Source organism: Aulonocara sp. 'chitande type north' Nkhata Bay, linkage group LG7 (genome assembly GCF_057382095.1).
Source record: "Aulonocara sp. 'chitande type north' Nkhata Bay isolate Kocher_YH1m ecotype deep benthic linkage group LG7, A_spYH_male_GT1.1, whole genome shotgun sequence".
Classification (NCBI taxonomy): domain Eukaryota; kingdom Metazoa; phylum Chordata; class Actinopteri; order Cichliformes; family Cichlidae; genus Aulonocara; species Aulonocara sp. 'chitande type north' Nkhata Bay.
In genome coordinates, this window is record NC_141350.1 from 61989859 (window position 1) to 62010823 (window position 20965).

The 20965-nt window shown below is 50.5% G+C and overlaps 3 protein-coding genes across 3 annotated transcripts; all 3 read left to right on the forward strand.

Annotated features, from left to right (window-relative positions):
* Nucleotides 1-3182: 3182 nt before the first annotated feature.
* On the forward strand, nt 3183-6788 carry LOC147326531 (uncharacterized). Its single transcript, XM_086302614.1, has one exon. It carries the CDS (start codon nt 3183-3185, stop codon nt 6786-6788), a length of 3606 nt encoding a protein of 1201 aa, XP_086158740.1.
* Nucleotides 6789-6825: 37 nt separating this feature from the next.
* On the forward strand, nt 6826-7758 carry LOC147326532 (ubl carboxyl-terminal hydrolase 18-like). The gene has a single exon (XM_086297788.1). The coding sequence runs from the start codon at nt 6826-6828 to the stop codon at nt 7756-7758; it is 933 nt and encodes a 310-aa protein (XP_086153914.1).
* A 10958-nt stretch (nt 7759-18716) lies between these two features.
* On the forward strand, nt 18717-20337 carry LOC147326533 (uncharacterized). The gene is made up of 2 exons (XM_086302616.1): nt 18717-19455; nt 19601-20337. The coding sequence occupies exons 1-2, from the start codon at nt 18717-18719 to the stop codon at nt 20335-20337; spliced, it is 1476 nt and encodes a 491-aa protein (XP_086158742.1).
* The last annotated feature ends 628 nt before the right edge of the window (nt 20338-20965 follow it).

Consider the following 20965-nt stretch of genomic DNA (forward strand, 5'->3'; position numbering starts at 1 on the left):
CCTTATCGTCCTCACAGTCACAGAACACGGCGAGTCCACAATGGACGAAGAGCTCACGGTCTCAACAGAGATCCCGTGGTATTTCGACACCACGACCGCAGCACACGGCGAGACCACAATGCACGGAGATGGTGCATATTCGCGTTCTACGCTATCCACACGAGGCTCCGTTGTGATAGCCTCCCTGAGCATGTTGGCGTTCATCCTGGCGGTCTAATGTTTTTGCAAATGTAACATAATATAGGCTTGCTACAGGAGCAGCTTGCTTGAAAGTATGACAATTGTGTTATCACCATTCATTCTGTATCATGTGTTTAACGCATACTATTTGGAAATAAACAGTATTATGTGTTTTTTGTGCTCCCACGATCACTGTGTTCTGTGTCAGTCGGTCGACGTACCCCCTTATTCTCACAAACACACTGGGGGGAGGGGGGGGTCCATAGCTACATTACCCGGCCGACCTGGCTACATTACTCGGCCGACCTGGCTACATTACCCGGCCGACCCGGAGTATAAGACAATCCACCCAAGAAACAAAGTCTCATCCAACACAGCTTCTCGAGTTACACCTCGTACACAAGCTATGGCTGTGCACCATTACCTGACCATCTGGAACCTTGGACATTTGTGCGATCGGTTTAAAAACACGTCTTTCGCGACCTTCTTGGGCATGACGCGTCACCACGCTCTGCATCAATACGGTGAAGAATTTGCCGATCGCCATCAAAGATTGTGTAACCAACTTAGAAGCGTGTTGTATTCAAAACGACTTATGGATACAACGCACGAGAACTCTTTGCAAGCGTGGAACAAAGTCCAGGGCCGGACGACTGAGGCTACCTGCATTGAGACTACGTCTGCACTGGCTCAAGGGACAGGGGGCTATCCCACAGAAGGGGTCGTTTCACCCATGGCGCAGCTTGCCGTGTCGCCAGTGCCACCCAGAGCTCCGGTTAAAAGTCGTCTCGGGCTGAGACGTCGAGACCGGTCCGATTTGAAGCGTGCGGGCGGCAAGGACCGTATTCGCAGAAACCTGTCGTACGAGTTTGAAGCTGTGAATATGTACTATACGCCACGCAGGAATAAGCAGTACACCTCGAAGGGGACTCGGGTTCCTGTCAAAGCCAGACTGGCAGCCCCAGTGAAACTTCGTGAACCAAGTATGTCTCACCGATGTGTGAGACGAAGACTTGAGTTGAGAAGAAGACTGGACTTTACTTGTACAATGCAAGACAACTAATGTATGAAGATATTGTAACAAGTGCATATGACAGTTATTTGACTGACAACAAATGTACGACGATATTGTACCAACTGCGGCACGTAATAAAAAATTTTTATTGTCAACATTTAAACAGCAGTGCGATTCTGTTTGTTAATGTTCGAGTAAACATTGGGTCAAATGATTCACACATACACAAAGAAAAGATTTTATATATTTTATTCAGCAATACCATCAAAAATAGTGACTGTTAAACAGAGACGCGTAGATACATGCAGCAGGTACAAATGGGAGGCATCGAGATACCAAACGCAGCCTCAACGCACGACCCCGAGACAAGCACAGTAGTATTATTATGAATCACAGCATCTCCAAATAGGACGCTTGCAGTCCCTTGCAGGCCGTGTAACACTGTCTACAGTCACTTCTCTGCGCTGGCTGTGTCGATCCGCTAGTAAAACAGTGGTCTGTTGTTGGGCGATCCTGCACTGTGCTTGTAGAAACAGTCCGGCCCAAACACACAGTTGCCTTTGAGAAAATATTTGCATGTTATTTTGGACAGAATACTCGTCTTGTAGAGGCTGATGATCTCGTTCTTTTCGTCCTGATCTGTCACCCAGCATTTAGACGGTATGAAGTAAAAGGACACAGTCCGACATTCAGGGCATCCCTTCGCCGCGTTGTATGACACAACATCTGTCTTTCTTCTCCAGGTTCGTATACAGTGCAGGCAGAAGCAATGTTGGCAGTTTGGTAAGATGGCAAAGACGCGCTCCGAGGGATTCTGTTTGGTAAGTATGACGTCCATGCACACACCACATGTTCTGGCCAGGCTTTCGTGTACGTGGTGCTCAGACTTGACATACATTCCTTCACTGAAACGACCAACCTCGACCTTATTTCCTTGCAAAGCCATAGTTGTTTGACATTAGAGCTGCTTCTGTATGTGTGTGTGTGTGTGTGTGTGTGTGTGTGTGTGTTTGTTATACTGTTCTCTCTGTGTGTGTGTGTGTGCGTGTGTGTGCGTGAGGTAGAGAGAGCTCTAATCGTCATCGCTCTCCGCGGCGGACCGATAAGCTCCTCCGGAGCGACGCTGCACGTGGGGTCGTTTCCCAACAATAGCACAGGGCTTCTTTGGTGGGATCTCAGGGTTGACCTTGTGTGTCGAGGTGAGTTGTCTGTTACGTTCGGCTGCTGTTTGTTCGTGTGCTAGAGTATGCCGAAGTGGGACGTCGCCGGGGTTATAGAGTTGCTGCTGTCGATGATGTTGTTGCGGTGTAATATCACGGAGCGTCAAGTGTTCCTGAGCATGTGTAGCGGTATACCTCTGTTCGTGTTGATGGGTACTATTCACCTGTGTCATTCCACTAGGTTGAGGCTGTTGCTGCTGGCGCACGCCGGGAACGCTCTGGTGTGCGATCATCATCGGAGGAGCGGAGGGAAAATTCGTGGATGTCACAGATTGCATCCAAGACGTTGGGATGTCCGTAAGATGCAGCGTGTGCTCTTTGTGAACTCTGCCAGCCGAACCGTGCTCCGCTGCGCTGACACAGTAACGGAAAAGGAGATATATGTAATATCTAGCCAGTTTCCTCGCGTCTACTGCAATACACTGAGGGATATCCGGAGGGTGGGATCCAGCGCTCTTATATTCCATCGCATGCAGGGATTCTAAGTCGGATTTCGGGACGTACAACCCATCTACCTTTGTCCACATGTCCCTTAGAAGCTGTAGGCCCATCTGAAGTGTCCTCACATCCCTGAACGAGGCGGCGTGCAGGTAGCCCGTGGCAGGCGAGCCGCTCATCACCAAACACTCAAACAGGTTGGCTGTCGCTGTACCCGAAAACGTGATCTCTCTGCGAGAGTTCATATTTATTTACCTGTCGAGAGAGAGAAAGGACGGAAGATTAATCTGAATTCGCTGTATTTCAACGTCCGACCCGCAGCTCTGCCAATGGCCGCCCCTGCGCGCTCCGGCAGGGGCAAACGATACTGCGACTTGCTTTTGGATCTGGTCGAAAAATACAGTCCGTTTCACGTGAGGACGTTTCGTTATAATGATCTACAAGGGATACTGTCTGTCGTCTCGGAGACCGGCCGAAGCGGATTCGTGCCAGGTCCCAGTTGCGACACGGTGGCCGAACTGGAAAGATATATACGAGAGGAAGATCGGAGCGATGTGCAGCTGTTAGCCATACAGGAGATAGCCGTACAGGAAGAGGTTAAAATCAGCAAGCAAACAAAATACCTCCTGGTGTACATAATAAATGCGATATCCAGTAAGTACAACTCTGTGGTGGTGTTTCTCATGACTAACCCTAAGATTACGGCCCCGTACTCTAAGAATGTCAGCGACCTACTGGACAATACAAACCGGCTGATCAAAACAAACACCAGACGCACTTCGTTCCTACCCACGTTCACCGCGCAACCATACCAACAGATACATCCGAGGATCCAGGGCGATCACCCGATACTCCACGTGCATCGACCACAAAGCTACAGTTCACCCGCGAAAGAAAGAAAGCGCTCCAGCTCGCTAGACAGTTTCCATAGAGAGTACGTCGACGTTGCTGACTGTGAAGCTACTACGGTAAACCCTTGGTCCGTGTACAGCGGACTACCCAGTAACCTGCAGTGTTCCATTGACATTCAGCAGTCAATGCAAGATCCCAGTATGCTGTTGGGCCGAGGCGGGTTCGGCATCATCGTGGAAACCTCCAACGTGCAAGTTGCAAAAGTTAACATGTTCCCAGAAATGGCAGACTGGAGCCTGCCGTTTATAGAGGATCAGTTTTACCGATACGCGCACATCGCCACTCAAGTGGAAGAAATCGCCATAGGCGTTTCGATGAAGCACCCAAACATACTACGTACCTTTGGAGGATATTGGTGCGACATACCGCAGTATCCGTTAGGCGGCAGGGCCGTGATCGTGATGGAGAGAGCCCTATTCTCCTTACAGGAATTCATGGCCAGGATGACCAACCTGCAGAGGCCCGAATCGAGCACCTCCACCGACAGCGCCGTGCACCTGGCGCTGATACCCATTGTGGAATTGGATACATTGAGAGGACTGGAGTACCTACACGCGAGACATGTTCAACACCGAGACCTGACGTACAGAAATATCCTCGTGTGCCATCAACCCAATAGAAAACCGGTGGAGCTGTCGTTTAAGATCAGCGACTTCGGCACAGCCTGCAACTACTCGACTCCAGACCAGCAACGGGGCAATCGAGTGCACACGGCCCCCGAAGTGCTTTGGTGCCTAAATTCCACCACGGCCAGCGATGTGTTCAGCTGGTATTGTGTCATGTGGGAACTGTACACGGGATCCCCGTTGATAGAATACAGGCGTGCTCAGACGCCGTCCGAATTCTGTAAGAAGACCTACGGGGATAGCCTCTCTAAACTCGTCGGCGTGTACACGCCTTCAGACCCCACGACTGCATTTCAAAGCAACTACATGAAAGCGTACGACGGCGCGACGCTGTACGGCAAGTACGGACACTCTAGGCCCACCACCGCAACCATTGGGCGTACGCTGGGTGAAATGGGCCGCAATATTCGAGACAAAGCTTTCGTTAACATAGGCGTGCTTTGCATCACCTTGTTTCCCCAAGAACGTAGCACGCCCGGCGAGTTGTTGAAATTGAACCGTTACACGTATTTGAACGATGACGTATCACACGCCACCTCGCCGGTTCACGTAATCCCCAGTAATATGCAGGTCGGCCAGTACAGAGCGACGGATGCCATCGTAGCAAACGACTGTGTCCCCGACCAGTTCCGCATACTAGTGCAAGAAAAGAAGCTTGGGGTGTATACACACACGAGCAAAAGGTACTACGGCATAGACTTGATACGCTTATCGCCGGATTTACAACCCAGTCCGTGGTATAGAGAAAAAGAAACAGCGCTGTCCGATTGTGTCAGAAAGGCATGCTCCGAAAAGCGTAGAGCTGGCGAATCGCTGGAAAGTACTCTGGGGACGCTCTGTGCTGCAGATGCCGACCGCGTAGGGGCGTTTCGTCCGTGTGCAAAACGAACACAGGCCGCCGCGCAGCCGGGTGCGGTGCCCGGCTTTCACAATGTCACGGCGGACGCTGCCCTTAGCGGCCAACAGCCGAGCGATGAAACGGGGGGGCGAGCGCCTACGGGTGTCGTTGCCGCGGAGGACACGCTTACCCGGGCACCCTTGGTCCCACAGGTGCCAGCTGCGTACAATGTAGCCGCTGCGGGAAACCGTCAGTCGACTAGGCCGTCTCTCAGTCAACCCAGTCGCGTCAAATGCCTTGTTCGTACTAAGCAGACCAAAGGCGAGTCCGACGTCACCATGGTCATTGTCACGAACCCCACGGAGGACGACGTTGCGTGTTTCCAACGCGACGTCGTGGAAAGAGCATGTCGGCTGACAAAAGAACATCCCTCATTGTTTGCCGGACCTAGGGAATCTGTGTACAAGCAAGCTAAGGCTCATGGGCTATACGTGTTTCAATACGGTCAGTTCTTCAGATCCACCAAGATGATCAACTGGGTGTTGCAACAGGGAGAATCCTTTTATCCGTGCTTGATGCAAGTTCTCTTGACATTGAAAGCTGCCGCCGAGAACAACGTGCTACCTACGAACATGGCAACCGAGCACCTACTACTCGGCCGAGGGGCTGTGATGATCGACATAGTGGGTTATTTGAGCGCTCACTTTCCCCAGCCGGACCATCAACAGTTGCTAGGTGCCCACAGCCGGAGAATTACATCTGTGTGTTTGGAACTACTTAGTAAGCACGAGCCGGGATCTCCCGCTGTGCCATTTCTAGAGAAATGTCAGTCTTCTTGTTCAAATAGCCAAGACATAGAGCGTTTGGTCACAGAGTTGAGCCAGCGGAATGTTGCCAGCGCTATCACAAGAGTTCAGCCCGTTGTGTCATCGCTAGCGCACACGCACTTTACGTTCAGAGAATATTTGTCCGACGTACCAAATTGGGTAGGCTCGAGGGTCGGCGAGGCCAACTTGAATAAATGTACAGCTAAGGTTCTGGTGTGCGGAAACCCGACCCGTCTTCCGTTCACGAGGTTTTCTAAGACCGCGTGCCGGCCGGACTCGGCCCCCGGCGCGGCTGATGCGACACTTCACCACAGCGGACTCGTCAAAGACCTTGTGCGAAACATTGTCTTGAGAGTAAAGGCTAAGGCGCTATGGGATAACGCGCTCGCAGTTACCACTCTGGACTGCACTCAGGGTCTTACTAAGATCACACTAAGACCTAGTGCACTTTCAGGAGTGCCAAGCTTGGACGAGCTGAGGCGAGATATGTTTGAGTCCCTCGATCTACTATGCCTGTACACTCACGACAGGGCAGCGCTATTGGATTGGGCTCCCGTTATGAAAATCACAAAACATGTCACGTTGACTCCCCTGTCAAACTTCAGCTCGTATCACTTCAAGATAATTATACTACTAGTGCATATTGATGCAAAGGAGACTACCAAAGGAGCAATCAAGACACTGGACGAACTGTTTAGGGGTGTGCCACTTTACTGTACGACGGACTATTGAGCATTGTCTGCCGCGCGCAGCACGCAGGATAAACAACATGAGAGGGCTGATCAACGTTGGGTCTCACTGCGCCGTAAACAGTGTATTGCAGTGTCTGTATGTCACAGATGACTTTAGGATCACGCTGACCAGATCTGATGACGACGATGATGATGTTGTTGTTGTCGATGATGTCGACGACGCCGACTGCGATAGAGCCAGCTACAGCACCGTGACGAGCGAACTGACGAGTGTCTTACGGGACATGGACCGTAACACTCCGGGAATGCCGCCGTGCGATCCGAATTCACTTGTGGACGCGCTAATTCGATACAGTGGCATGACATACGAGGTTCAACAAGATGCCGATTCGGTGTTTAAGTGCGTGCTAAACGCACTGGCGGACGACGGCGACCCTCGATGCAAACAAGCATCTGACCTGTGGACTATACGGAAACGACAATCGGCAAAGTGTTCAACGTGTAACGCGGAATGCGTCTCGCACCATGCGGCGAACAACGTGATTGTATATATTGGGGAAAACGAGCCAAGTAAGCTACAGGACTACATGGACGACTACTCTGAGTCCTTTAGAGTGTCCGACTACCACTGTGGCACCTGTCAAGAGGAGACGGAGCTGAACGTCAATACGGATATCACAGAGCTACCCGCGGTCCTGTGTTTCACCCTTGCCAGAGGGCAGCGGTGTGTGCAACACGGAGAGCTTATGGTCAACGCCAGTGCGATCGACGTACCAGAAGAACTAGACTGTAGCAGGATGTCTGCAACTTCACAGCCTACAAAGTACGAACTGTACGGTATGATAACTCACACAGGCCCCTATGAGTTCGGTCATTACGCAGCCTTTGTGAAAAAGATGTCCAAGTGGTATTTTGTTGACGGCGATGTTGTGAAACAGTGCCCTGTATTACCCTTATCGTACTACAACCTGCCTGCTAATTTGTATATGTTAATGTACAGAAGAATCTAAGTGCACCCCAGCGGGTTGTTGGTTTGTGATTGTACAGTCTGTATGTGTTCACTTTGACGAGATGTATGTCTGTCATGTATATTATTGAATGTGTTATACGGATGCAAAATAAACATGCGATAAAACAAGACAGCGTGTGTAATGTTTATTTGCAACTACAGTCAACAGGCGAAATCCAAACGTATTTATTTTGTATCCACCACAGTTAGGTCAGTCACATGAAAACTCTTACTGTCGGCCCAGTGTTACACGTTGGACAAACCCTGGTAGAACAACCGCAGGTTGCATGGCCACATATCATTATGTACACCCTAGGCTTATTGCACTCTACGCAGACAATGTCCGGCTGGACACTGCTCGTGTCCACCGCACGACAAAAAGTCCATTCCGCTTTGCACAGAAAACACGAGCGCTTCTTCGTCACCCTGACGCCCTGGTCGATGCATGCCGAGCAGCACATGTGTCCGCAGCTCAACATGCACATTGGCTTCCTTTCGTAACAGCAACAACACGCCGGCAGATCAGCCCCGCGAGATCCTGCAGCCGCATCCGAGTCCGAGTCCGAGCGTTCTCCAGCGTCTGCGCCAACAATTACACCCGGCGGACCACCAGGCCCGTTCGCTTGCAAGCGACCTGGATCCTGGGTAACAAATGTCAACCGGCGTTCATGTTCAAGGTCCGGCGAGGCGAAGCCCTCCCATGGTGATCGATGATGCGGCTCCCGGACTACAGGTTGCATTCGGCCCACACCCACGCTGGGAGCTCCCCTGCATCGAGCCATCTCTTCTGCGGTCAAGGCGTCAGTGTACTTAGGTTGTGTTTTCATAGAGTCCCACACCCACCACGGTACATGCGCCTCCTCGTACCTTACAATACGTGCACCGAATGTAATAGCGGAGTCACTTAAGAGTTCTCCACGGCTGACAAAATAGGGCCAGTTATTGTCAGATACGTCCTGGGCGAAGGCGCTTGCAAGTGATGTCGTTGCGATCGGCTCGTTCGGGGCGTGAGATGTTATCCAGCCTTCAAAACGTGCCTTTAGTCGCAACGAGTATTGCTCGAATTTATCTGCAGGGATCACCGCATGTATCAGAGTTAAAGTCGTTTCAATGATCCTACGATCCAGGGTACGCAGACGCCATTTGCTCACGCGATAACGTCGCACGTATGAACTAACAGGAGGCGCTTGTCTCACATCAGGCCTCCCTCTGCGGACAACGCCGGCGATTATGTGGATCTCTACAGAAGACATGGCTGTATCTGGGATGCCAGCTTCAGCGATACCTTTACCGGCAATGTCAAACACCCCAAAGCAAGCGTTTGTGTGGCCTCTCAGGTTGTGTCGTATAAACCACGGGACAGTTGTATTGTAGGTTTGCGGCCCGTGCCGTAGGTCGGCCGGTGCCGTAGGTCGGGCGGTGCCGTAGCCAGGTCGGCGAGCTTGACACCCCGAGGCACAGTTTAAGTGGACTTCACGCATGAGCACAAATACAGCTACACCGTAGGCTTGAGTTTGACAAGATGGAGCCGATTGCTAACATTTCACACCGTACCATCGTGCGGTACAATGAGACAATCAGGCCTCTGCTCAGCCGTACACATAGCTGTGACCGAAACGCAGCATACAACAGCAGTGCCGTGTACGTGCCTGTTATCCATGGGGTGGTGATGTTACTGGGCTTGTTTGCGAACTCGTACATGTTGCTGATACTTCATTCGAGAAATGGAAGGAGGAAGAGGCCTGCTAACATCGATGTGTATTTTACCCAATTGGGGATCTGTGACATATGCACTCTGCTCACTCTGCCTGTGTGGCTTACCCAAAGTGTGTTACACGGCCGCTGGATATTCGGATACGCAATGTGTAAAGTCTTTAAAGGCCTGACCACGGTATGTGCTAACATCGTAGCTACTACAGTACGTTTGACGTGACACCGTGACTTGGACATGTGTAACACTCACTGTGTTTTCATTTTTTTTTTTGCCCACAGCTCTTTTTCCAGTACGGGGTGTGCCTGTTGGTCTTCGTGAACGTCAACAGATATATGAAGATTGTACACAATAGAGGAATGAGCGCGTCCCGCAGAAGCAGAAGCCTAGTGAGTGCTATATGCGGATGCATACCCGCTGTATCTGCTACGGTGGACATGTTTTACTGGCAGACTATTCGGTTATCCCCAACGTCTCCCATAATGTTTTGTTACAACGCCATGCCACCTATGATGAAGGACCTCAGTTTTTGGCTTAGGATGACCGTGTCTTTTCTTTTGCCTACAGTTGCTATCATATACTGTAACAGCATGATTGTACACACTGTAAAGAATCACATACAAAATACCGTGCTGGGCAAGCGCGTAACACGCACATACAGAAGGGCGAAGATATTGCCGATGGTCACTGTTGCATCGTTCGTGTGCTGTTGGACACCGTGGCTCGTCAGTGTGCTGTACTTTCGTTCACATAGACATTGCAACGTAGCTACAGTGTTGAACATTTGCACGGGTGTCGGTCATTTATATTGCCTGTCAAACCCTGTGTTGTATATATTCGTCAAGCGAAGGTCCAACGGTACTCTGCGTGCTATGAGCAAAAGTACCAGTTTCTAGCTACCAGGGAAGCGGTGTAAATGTGTATATATTTGTGTAAATAAATTCACAGAAAGCTTTATTCTGACTTTTGTCTTGAATCTAATTGCTTTTGAGGTATGTTGGTCTTCTACACATTCCTGTCCTTCTTCTTTGTCCTGCACCGCACACTAGCTAAAAAGAAACAAACTAGATGTGTATAGTAAGGAAGCAGCGACACTTTATTTCATGGAAAGTATATACAACGACAACAACAAGACACTTTATTTCATGGAAAGTATATACAACAACAACATGTACGTGCACAGACACATTCTAATCACAAGATCTGTGTTTCTTGGACGATCCCCGTTTCGATCCGTGAGATCTCTCCCGTTGCGAAGAGTGGTGCGATGGCGTCTGTTTTCTTTTTTGTGAACGTTTACCCTGTGGTGCAGCATGCGAACATTGCGTTGGGTCACTACAATCCTCTCTCTGTCCACCGTGTGTAAGAGGTGTGTGTCTCCGCAACGCAAGCGCCGTTCTACCGTCGTCTGGGTCCCCACGACAAGGCCCCGAGCGGCGATAATCGCTGACCATTGTGATCATGGTCGCAGCGTAATCTCGTTTCAACATGTCGACCGTAAAAATGTCATCTTTGAAAACGTGATTGAACACATCACACGCATCCTTCCACTCCCAATCTTCTTCCAATTCGAAGAGGTAGTCCCTGTCCACTGTATCGTTCGTCAGAAGCACTTGATCCTGATGATACGTAGTCCTAGTTTTGCAAAACGAACTCATGTTCTTAACCGGTACACCCGCGTAGTCTCCGGAATACACCGTCAACCTCGGTCCGTGGAACGTGTGCCGCGGGCCCACGTTGGCTTCTTTGAGGTGGCTTTCGTTGTAAGCCAGATGGGGAGCCTCCTCGCCCAGCGCTTCGAGTAAAACAGCTCCGTAATACAAAGGCGCCGAGCACTGAAACGTCTCGCCGCCCAGCACACATCTGTGGAAGGTTAGCTCGTCCAATGCCTTCACACCGGCTGTAGCTTCCAACACCAGCGAGCGAAGCGGGTCCTCTGTGAAGTCTAGCGTGAATGACAACCTAGGACACTGCGGAGGTCGCTCGTTCGCGTTCTCGTAACACTGACCCATAGCATTCTCCCATTCCTCCTCGTCGGCGCTCTGCTCGTAAGACTCCACCATACCCGATGTGACTTGAGACCAGAATCCAGCATGAGAATCGGGGGCGTAGGTCGCTAACATGTCATACAGCATTTCAAGGGACAACGTGACAGTGCTCACTTTTTTATTCACCTTCGCCCGACCTCTCTTCACGTGCGAGGGAAGCTGGCTATGGGACAATCTGTACGTGCACAATTTACGCGTCTTCACCTCGCTGTCGACAGCAGACCTAGCCGGCACTTTACACGTCGAACACAACATGAGCATCTCGTGCGCAGTGCCATTGTCGTCCTTGTTGTGCTCCGCCGAGAAAAACATGTCCTCTATCCCCGAAACAGACAGGCTGCCGTTTTTGATAGTCGTCTTGAGTTTCTGTTCGTACACCTGTGTTAAAACGTATCCCAACACCTTACACGCAAACCTTCCCTGCGAGTCGAGGGCGCGAGGACATATATCCGGCAGACAGGCCGCCGTGCACAGTTTGTACACGGCGTTGGTCTCTAAGCATATTTGTCCGAAGGACAGCTTGTTCAGCGCTCGCAGTCTGTTTTCGTTCAGCGTCCTTGTGAACGATTCGCAATCCGGGTAGTCGGCCTTATCGGGAATACGAGTCCAGGGAGGGATCCAAATGTCAAACACAAAATGACAGGCCAGCTTCATCGCCTCCGCGAACACCAGCTGGTTTATGCAGAAAGCAACCCTCCGGCCCACCATCCCCGCGCACTCGATGTGCGTCTCGTAAAACGCGGCGACGCACGCGTCTCTAGCGCTGTCAAACCGGACTCCGAATTGCACGACCTCGGAGTCCGCGATCATCGTAGCAGACTGTATTAGATTCTGTCTGTATAGGCAAAGCGCTGCGATGCGATCCATCTTCCGCTTCTCCACCACATCCCTAATTTGTACAGTGCTTCGAGTGCGACTGACCTCTTTAGGATGTTCAGATTCCATTATCAGACACCTGTCCGCCCAGGCGTCGCTCATGAACCCCATGGTGTTTGTGTTCCACACAAACCCGCAGTTGTGAACAGCTTGGAACTTCACTGTGGCAATTTTGCCTGTCATGGGGTCTTTGGTCACGACGTCGCTTTCTAGGGTGCTGGTGTCCAACAGATTTTTGAACGTGTTGGGGATGACGTTTGATTCTCTGTCGATCGATTTGGTGTTTTTCTCGTGTGTTATGTGAGCGTCGTCTATCATCACCACACAAGCGTTCCTCTTCTGCTTGTACTTGAAGGCCTGCATCGTGAACGAAGTTAGCCTCTCGATGCAATTCCTCACCGCGCGAAATTGATGCTCCAGCACGTTGTTAGCGTAACTTTTACCTTCCCCGGGACCGGTGATGTTCAACAGCATGATACGTTCGATGGTGTATCTGGGTGCGGTGTTTGTTATGATGTAATTAAAGGTGGTCGACGCTTGAAACAGTCTAGTTATTGCCAAGGTGTCACAGAACAGGTGTTTAACCACTGCCGCGTCGTACACCTTTACGCTGGCGTACTCCCGTTGGCCGTCGTCGCAGACTGTCCTGCATAGCTGTGAATGTATGTCCGGCAGGTGGTGTCCGAGAGACAAAGATGCGTTGCCTCGACTCCCATCTACAACTTCGTGTAAACCCATGTATATTGCATCTCGTTCGCCAAAGTGCCGTCTTGTCAAGATTGTAAAGACCATATCCGCTATGAGCTCAAACTGATCCCTGCCACCGTACTCCTGTTTCATTTCTTTGCTCATACGCTCGACTTTACCCAACTGTGGGAACAAGTGTGCAAAACAGTAGCTGTGATCGTTTTTGCTTGTGACAAATGGGTGCGTTTCTGCGTGATTGTAGTAGCAGGCATACGCCGCGTAACATTGTCCTCGGCACGGCATGTTGTCGCCACTCCCGCGGCTACAGTCGCAGCGTCCGCTGTCTAACATGCGCGCGAGATGTAGAGTTCTGCGCTGGGTGCGTATTTTGCGCAACCCGACATCCACGACACTCCTGTTCACCGGTACGTGTTTGTGAAGCATGCTTCGAGTGAACAAGTCTGGGGTGTCAGAATCTATGAGGCTGTCCAGGGTGTATCTAAACACAATCAGTCCTCGCGAGTCGACTCGCGATTGCGATCCCCGCGCCAGATCGCGGGTGAAGGCCTTGAGTTTCTCCACATGTGTCACATCGCCAGGCACATCTGGATTATATGTTGACATGACGCTTTGTTCGAGCCACCGCGTTGGTCCTAAACTAGCCATCAGTGCTCTGAACAACGTCTGGCCTTCGCCTCGCAGGCAAATGTCCGTCATCGTAGATATCGATGTCTCGAGGGTCTTAAGCTTCAAACGAGTTATGCTCTGCGGCAACACCACTGCAGTTTTCCCAGACTGACACACCGGTGTGTACAAAGATCCCTGTAATTCTTTAACTGTTTTCTTGTCCAACTGTTTAGAGTTCAACGCGTCCGAGACAATGTCCACCCAATGGAATATGGCTGACAATTCAGCTTTCTCATCCTTCATCGCTACCATTGCATTGTTTAGCGAGGAGAGTTTCTTCCTGACCAGCTGCAGTCTCATGAAGGCGCTGAAGGCTTGTTTGTGCAGCTCCTCGTCGTCGTCGTCCTCGTCGTCCTCGTCGTCCGATTGCACATCGGCCACGTCGTCCTGGCCAAACACGTCTATACCAGCGTCCATGTCAAGTAGATCCAGTAGATAATTACTAGGTGTGTATCCCACCTGCGAGGAGTCGGGTTGCACTTGCGTACTGCCGTCTCCACTTGATACTTCGTTGTCATTGTCCATATTTAGAATAAAACAAAACAATCTTCCGTGAGCGTTATCCTCTCGGATAGGTGGCGACATGGACACGAAGTCCGGGTCCTCTAGTGTGACTTGAAGCACTGTACCTTTGCAACAATACGTGAGATATAGAAGCAGTTGGAACGTAGCTCTATCGGCGGTGGACAACGCAGAGAAGGACAGTTCGTCCGACGGACTGTCGTGTACGACATCATTGGAAACCGATAGAAATAAAGCTTTCCTTTTCCGGGGCACAGTGACATTGTCAATCACAGCAGTGTCCCTGTCAATATCAGGCAGGTAACATTGTCCAGTACTAAGCACGACCTTGGGCCTGTCGACCATGATATCGGAATGTACCGATAAAACTAACTAACTAGCTGCTGCTACTACTACTACTACTACTACTACTACTACTACTACTACTACTACTACTACTACTACACAGTATGGACCATTGCCATCTTGTAAATATTACTCGTAGTCCTGGCTGCGTGCAGTAGCTAGGAACTTCACCAGTAAGATGCGTGAGTGACTAGATTTTGTGGCTTCACAGCTATGATTCTATCAGTCATGTTCTTGGTTGTCTACGAGGTTTATTGGTCTAACAGGGTATTGGTTAACAGAATTATACAACAACACAACGGGTTGGGAAGGTTGTGCTACAGGTCGGGGGCTTTGGTGCTACAGGTCGGGAAGGTTGGAACTGTAGGTCGGGAAGGTTGGAACTGTAGGTCGGGAACGATGGAACTGCAGGTCGGGAACGATGGAACTACAGGTCGGGAGCTTTGGAACTACAGGTCGGGAACGATGGAACTACAGGTCGGGAGCTTTGGAACTACAGGTCGGGAGCTTTGGAACTGCAGGTCGGGAACGATGGAACTGCAGGTCGGGAACGATGGAACTGCAGGTCGGGAACGATGGAACTGCAGGTCGGGAACGATGGAACTGCAGGTCGGGAGCTTTGGAACTACAGGTCGGGAACGATGGAACTACAGGTCGGGAGCTTTGGAACTACAGGTCGGGAGCTTTGGAACTACAGGTCGGGAACGATGGAACTACAGGTCGGGAACGATGGAACTACAGGTCGGGAACGATGGAACTACAGGTCGGGAGCTTTGGAACTACAGGTCGGGAGCTTTGGAACTGCAGGTCGGGAACGATGGAACTGCAGGTCGGGAACGATGGAACTGCAGGTCGGGAACGATGGAACTGCAGGTCGGGAACGATGGAACTGCAGGTCGGGAGCTTTGGAACTACAGGTCGGGAGCTTTGGAACTACAGGTCGGGAAGGTTGGAACTGCAGGTCGGGAACGATGGAACTGCAGGTCGGGAACGATGGAACTACAGGTCGGGAACGATGGAACTACAGGTCGGGAGCTTTGGAGGTCGGGAGCTTTGGAACTGCAGGTCGGGAACGATGGAACTGCAGGTCGGGAACGATGGAACTACAGGTCGGGAACGATGGAACTGCAGGTCGGGAGCTTTGGAACTACAGGTCGGGAACGATGGAACTGCAGGTCGGGAACGATGGAACTACAGGTCGGGAACGATGGAACTACAGGTCGGGAGCTTTGGAACTACAGGTCGGGAGCTTTGGAACTGCAGGTCGGGAACGATGGAACTGCAGGTCGGGAGCTTTGGAACTACAGGTCGGGAACGATGGAACTGCAGGTCGGGAGCTTTGGAACTACAGGTCGGGAGCTTTGGAACTACAGGTCGGGAGCTTTGGAACTGCAGGTCGGACACTTTGCAATTGGTGTACTGTGAACATAATACAACTTTCACAAGTAGTCGTCTCTTGTGTGTTTTACATAGTGTTATGGAATATAGTTCTCAGGGTAGGGTGTAACACTCGTGCATTTTGACCACCAGATTACTCTAAGCTATGTGTTGATGTTCCAGGAACAACATAATTTGGACCTGTGTATTCTCCGGAAGGCGTTGTGCATCCAAAGAGAAATACAGATCCTTAGTTTATGTGTGCACACCGTGCTTAAGAGGATCTCAGCTCGTTTTCACTAGGGAACATGGCAGAGTACTATGCACCATACCAATGGCGTCAAGAAAACGACAGCGAACGGTGTGGACCCGTACGACCACCAGGAATATCCTCTGTTTTTCGGAACGTGCAGCGGCGACGAGAATACGAGAATAATAAGACACATCGCATATACAACAATGAAAGCCGACCATGCGGTCCCACGAGCTCAGGTCATCGGGTGAGAGAATCGACAACTGTGAATCGCACCCATTCACGGCAGGAATATCCATTCTACACCCCAGCTAAACAGAGACGATACAACGTGGAAAGCAACCAAACCGTTTCGTCTAGATACCAAGGGCAACAACCACAAGAAAAGCACCGTCAGCGCCTTACGTCCCGGGATACCAATACCACACCTATGTCAAATTCTAGGACTGGGTATAAACAGAAGCGTCTGGATGTCACACCAAGTCGCTTAAACAATAAGCTCGCGGGACAAGACAGGAATCGGAGCAATAGGCAGAAGGACACCTCATACCTACCCGCTAAGGCTGCTCAACCACATCACGACAAACCAAAGCCTCTCCGGGTTAAAGGAAAGCCCATCACCTTACAACGTGCGCCTCTCAGTTCTACTGGGCGCGATGCACAAGACATCAGACGCCGCGCTATCGGCCAAGAGCAGCCTTGCAGTTCACACACTGTGCCCACCCAACCGTCTCAATCGACGAGACAACCGAGTCCGAAGCAAACGCCACCGCGAGTGAAAAGGAACAACAGTGTGAAAAGACCGTGGAGGAATGCTAAACTCACTCGCACCCCCGACTCAGAAGACTGCGACTCTGACGAAGACAACAATGCCGGGTTGACACGCAGCACGGAGTATAATTATGGAGCTGCGCCTCAGGAGGAAGAGAACACAGAGATCCAAAGACACTCTTTGACGAACGGCCAAGCACTCCAGGAGGGCAATGCCGATGATGCCTCATCATCCGATTCCAGTGCGAGTGATGCAGAATCGCATCACTCCGGGTCGTCCGGCTCGAGTTCATCTGGATCGAGCGCGACGCCGTCTGCTTCGTCGTCATCGGACTCATCGGACTCATCGGACTCGGAAGACGAGGTGGCATTACCCGAAGAACATAAATCAAACAGTCAGCGCGCAGCCTCCACGAAAAAGGCCAGTCTTACTACCGCCGCTGTTGCAGCCACCAAAGGGTCTTCTCCAACCGTGGCAACGACATCAAGACAGGTTCATGGTATTGGAAAAGGATCATCTGGGACACGTACGCGGGAGCATGTCGGCGTCTTGCCGCGTAAACAAATGTCTAATCAACGCAACACCCACCACAAGCCTCAAAGCGGCAGCAACAGCTCACTCGCTTCAGAGCAGAGCACACGGCCAACCATCACGACCCAAACTAAGGTCACATCTCCAGCAAAACCAGGTGAAACGCACAGCCGTTCCACTCCTCCTGGCCCTCGAACGGCGATGCAAACGCCGCACCACAAGCATAGGGCTCGCGGGCAGGCAGCGAGAACGACTCCTCAACGGAAACGCAAGCCTGGTGTCGTGAACGGTCAGGAAGTACCCAATGGTGAAAAACCCAAGCTTGATACACAACAAACAACGCCAGACCTTCGTGTTTTATCCAACAACCAGGCGCAAGATATTAAATGTCGGTGGGTCGCCTCAGTACAAGTAGAAGAATCCAGCCAAAAGGCCGCTGAGGCAGCCCTAAAGGAAATCAGTTCGAATCTGCGCTCCCCCGCCAAGCCTATGGAAGCGGAGCCCCTAGAAACAATCGAAACAATCGAAACAACCGACGCGTGCCGGCATCTGACATCCATTACCGAGCCTAGAGAAGAGGAAACAATCGAAACAATCGAAACAAGCGACGCGTGCCGGCATCTGGCATCCATTACCGAGCCTAGAGAAGAGGAGCCCCTATGCCCGACCGAAGCAAGCTCACAGTTGTTGTCCTTTGATGACTCCGATTCTACTGTGGCCGTGGTGAGCCTACAGTGTATGAGAGACATGTGTAACACTACTATAAAGAAGAACACAAGCGACGAGCCCGCAGAACAGCCGCCGCAAGACGAGGTGCCAAAATACCAAAACCACAGCGAGTTGCCTCACGAGTCGCCTGACGAAACCGTCGACGATATCCTTCGGTACCTAGATGTTGTACCGGCCCCAGCGACAGCAGACAATGTTGTTTTATATCAGGGTGCAATGCAACAACAACACAGCACCAGCCCAAGATTAATTGGCAGCAAGAGAAGCAGGGAGACAACCGAGGTTCCTGCGGCAAGGTAAGTGTACTATATCATCTACATGGCGAGGGTCCCACAGTCTGTGTGTACATCGCCAATCGTCTTTCTAAAGCACTCACATCTAATTTGTACACTGTGTTTGTGTACAAAATAGGTTCGCGGACATGGAGACAGCCCAAGAGTCTGCAGATTACGTGAATGCATTCAATGGTGACGACGACCTTGGGTTTGCCCCGGCGAGATTGTGGACGGACAATGGCAACAGAAGCAACAATGAGCAAAACGTACCAAATCCCAACTATGTGTTGTCATCGACATCATCACATAACGGAGAAGCCGTCACAGGCCATGGGTACTATAGCAACTCTAGTGTTTCAGATCGCAAAGACGATCTGAGCTATACCGAAGAACACGCGATGGTAGCACACGCAGCAGATACATTATCCTGCGAACGCGTGTCGCCTGTTAGTACGCCAGCTGTAGCTCCGCCGCAGCCGCCGACACTGCACGTAAACCCAGAAGACGGAGAATACCGCGAAGCACTCAAGTCTATACTAGAGATAGTTTCCAACGCTGTGAAATGTACAGTGTGTCAATGTGCATTTAACGCCACTGTGCTCTGTGTCGACTACACGATTAAGCTAAACAGACCCCTGCAGTGTGCCTGCGGGTGTGTCATATGCTCTGTGTGCTACACGAAACACAAAGGGTGTGCCATACACAAAGTGCAGTCGAGGCGCGCTATTGTCAATGTCACTGTCAACCAGCTAGCTAGCGTGGCACACGTGCAGTGGAATCTAGAGCTAGACCAAACGGCTGCTTTCAGGACCGAAGGGGACGAAGGTGTGCGTACGATCATGCATCTGCATTGCAGTGCTCCGACTGTGGACGAACTGAGAAATGGTTGGTTCTGCGCACACACACACACACACACACACACACACACACACACACACACACACACACACACACACACACACACACACACACTGCATGGTTTCACAAGAGCACACTACGCTCACTTGAACATTTTTTTTTTGTCTTCCAGCTTTCGAGAGATTAATCAACAACCGAGACGAGATGGCTTTCAAGTACTGGCTGAACTCGCCCATGCCGGAGGCGATGGCCTACAGATTTGTGTGCATGCCGCACATTCCGGGCTTTTGGGATCACATCGCCATGGGTTGCCACACGCCTAACACGCAACTCATGTTGTCGCCCGATGTGTACACGCCACAACTGTTCGATGTGAACATGGGCGGTCTGCATTTCCACTGGTGCTGTTTTGTGTTTGTTGACCAGACTATACTGGCCGTGTGGTGCTCAGGGCAAACCAACACTGGTTTGGCAGAAGTTCTGCCTATCACAGACAGAAGGGACCAGAGAGTACGCCAGTTGACGTCGTCTAATGCGTTCAACTCTATGCTATATTATCTACACAGATGGATCCGCGTACACTACGGTAAAGGTGATGCGGATGTCGTTGAGGTTGTGTTTGACTGTATGCCTTCCGAGAGCTCAACCTTTGCGCATTTCATCTCTATGCTGGCAGCTAAAAGTTTAGCCTTGTCCGTGTTCTCGCCTGCGATTACACAACGCAGGGCGCAGACAGATTTGCATTACACCATCGACCACAGATACCCAGAGCAACTATTCAGTCAACCTCCAAATGATTTTGACGGGGGTGTCAAAATTGACATCAGACAAGAGTTTGGATGTCACCACGACGTGGAAATACAATCGAAGCTTTACTTTACTTCTAACGACCACAGGGTATACACTTGACACTTTCGTGTAACATAAGTGTTGTAAAACCATGAAGCTAAGTCTTTCTCACTGTACTTTTATATTTATATTTATATTTATATATATATTTATTCGTGTTTTTATATGGTTTTTGATATACATGCACAACATGTGTTGTAAACCATAAAGTCTTTCTTACCAATGTGTATCTGGTATAATTGATGAAGACAAATGCTACACTGAAGGGAATGTTTCTCGCCATAAAGTCTTTCTTACCAATGTGTATCTGGTATAATTGATGAAGACAAATGCTACACTGAAGGGAATGTGTCTCGCCATAAAGTCTTTCTTACCAATGTGTATCTGGTATAATATATGAAGACAAATGCTACACTGAAGGGAATGTGTCTCGCCATAAAGTCTTTCTTACCAATGTGTATCTGGTATAATTGATGAAGACAAATGCTACACTGAAGGGAATGTGTCTCGCTTGGTGCCTAAAGCGTTATGTGCAAAAACGCGCATGCTACTGGTATTGTGTCTCTTATTGTAATCGCTGTTGTTTATATACACATGTATATAGTACATTCTGGTTTGCTGTGTAATCAAAGCGTAATCTACAAACGGGTGAGTTTGCCCATGGCAAGACAAATAAAATGACGATAAT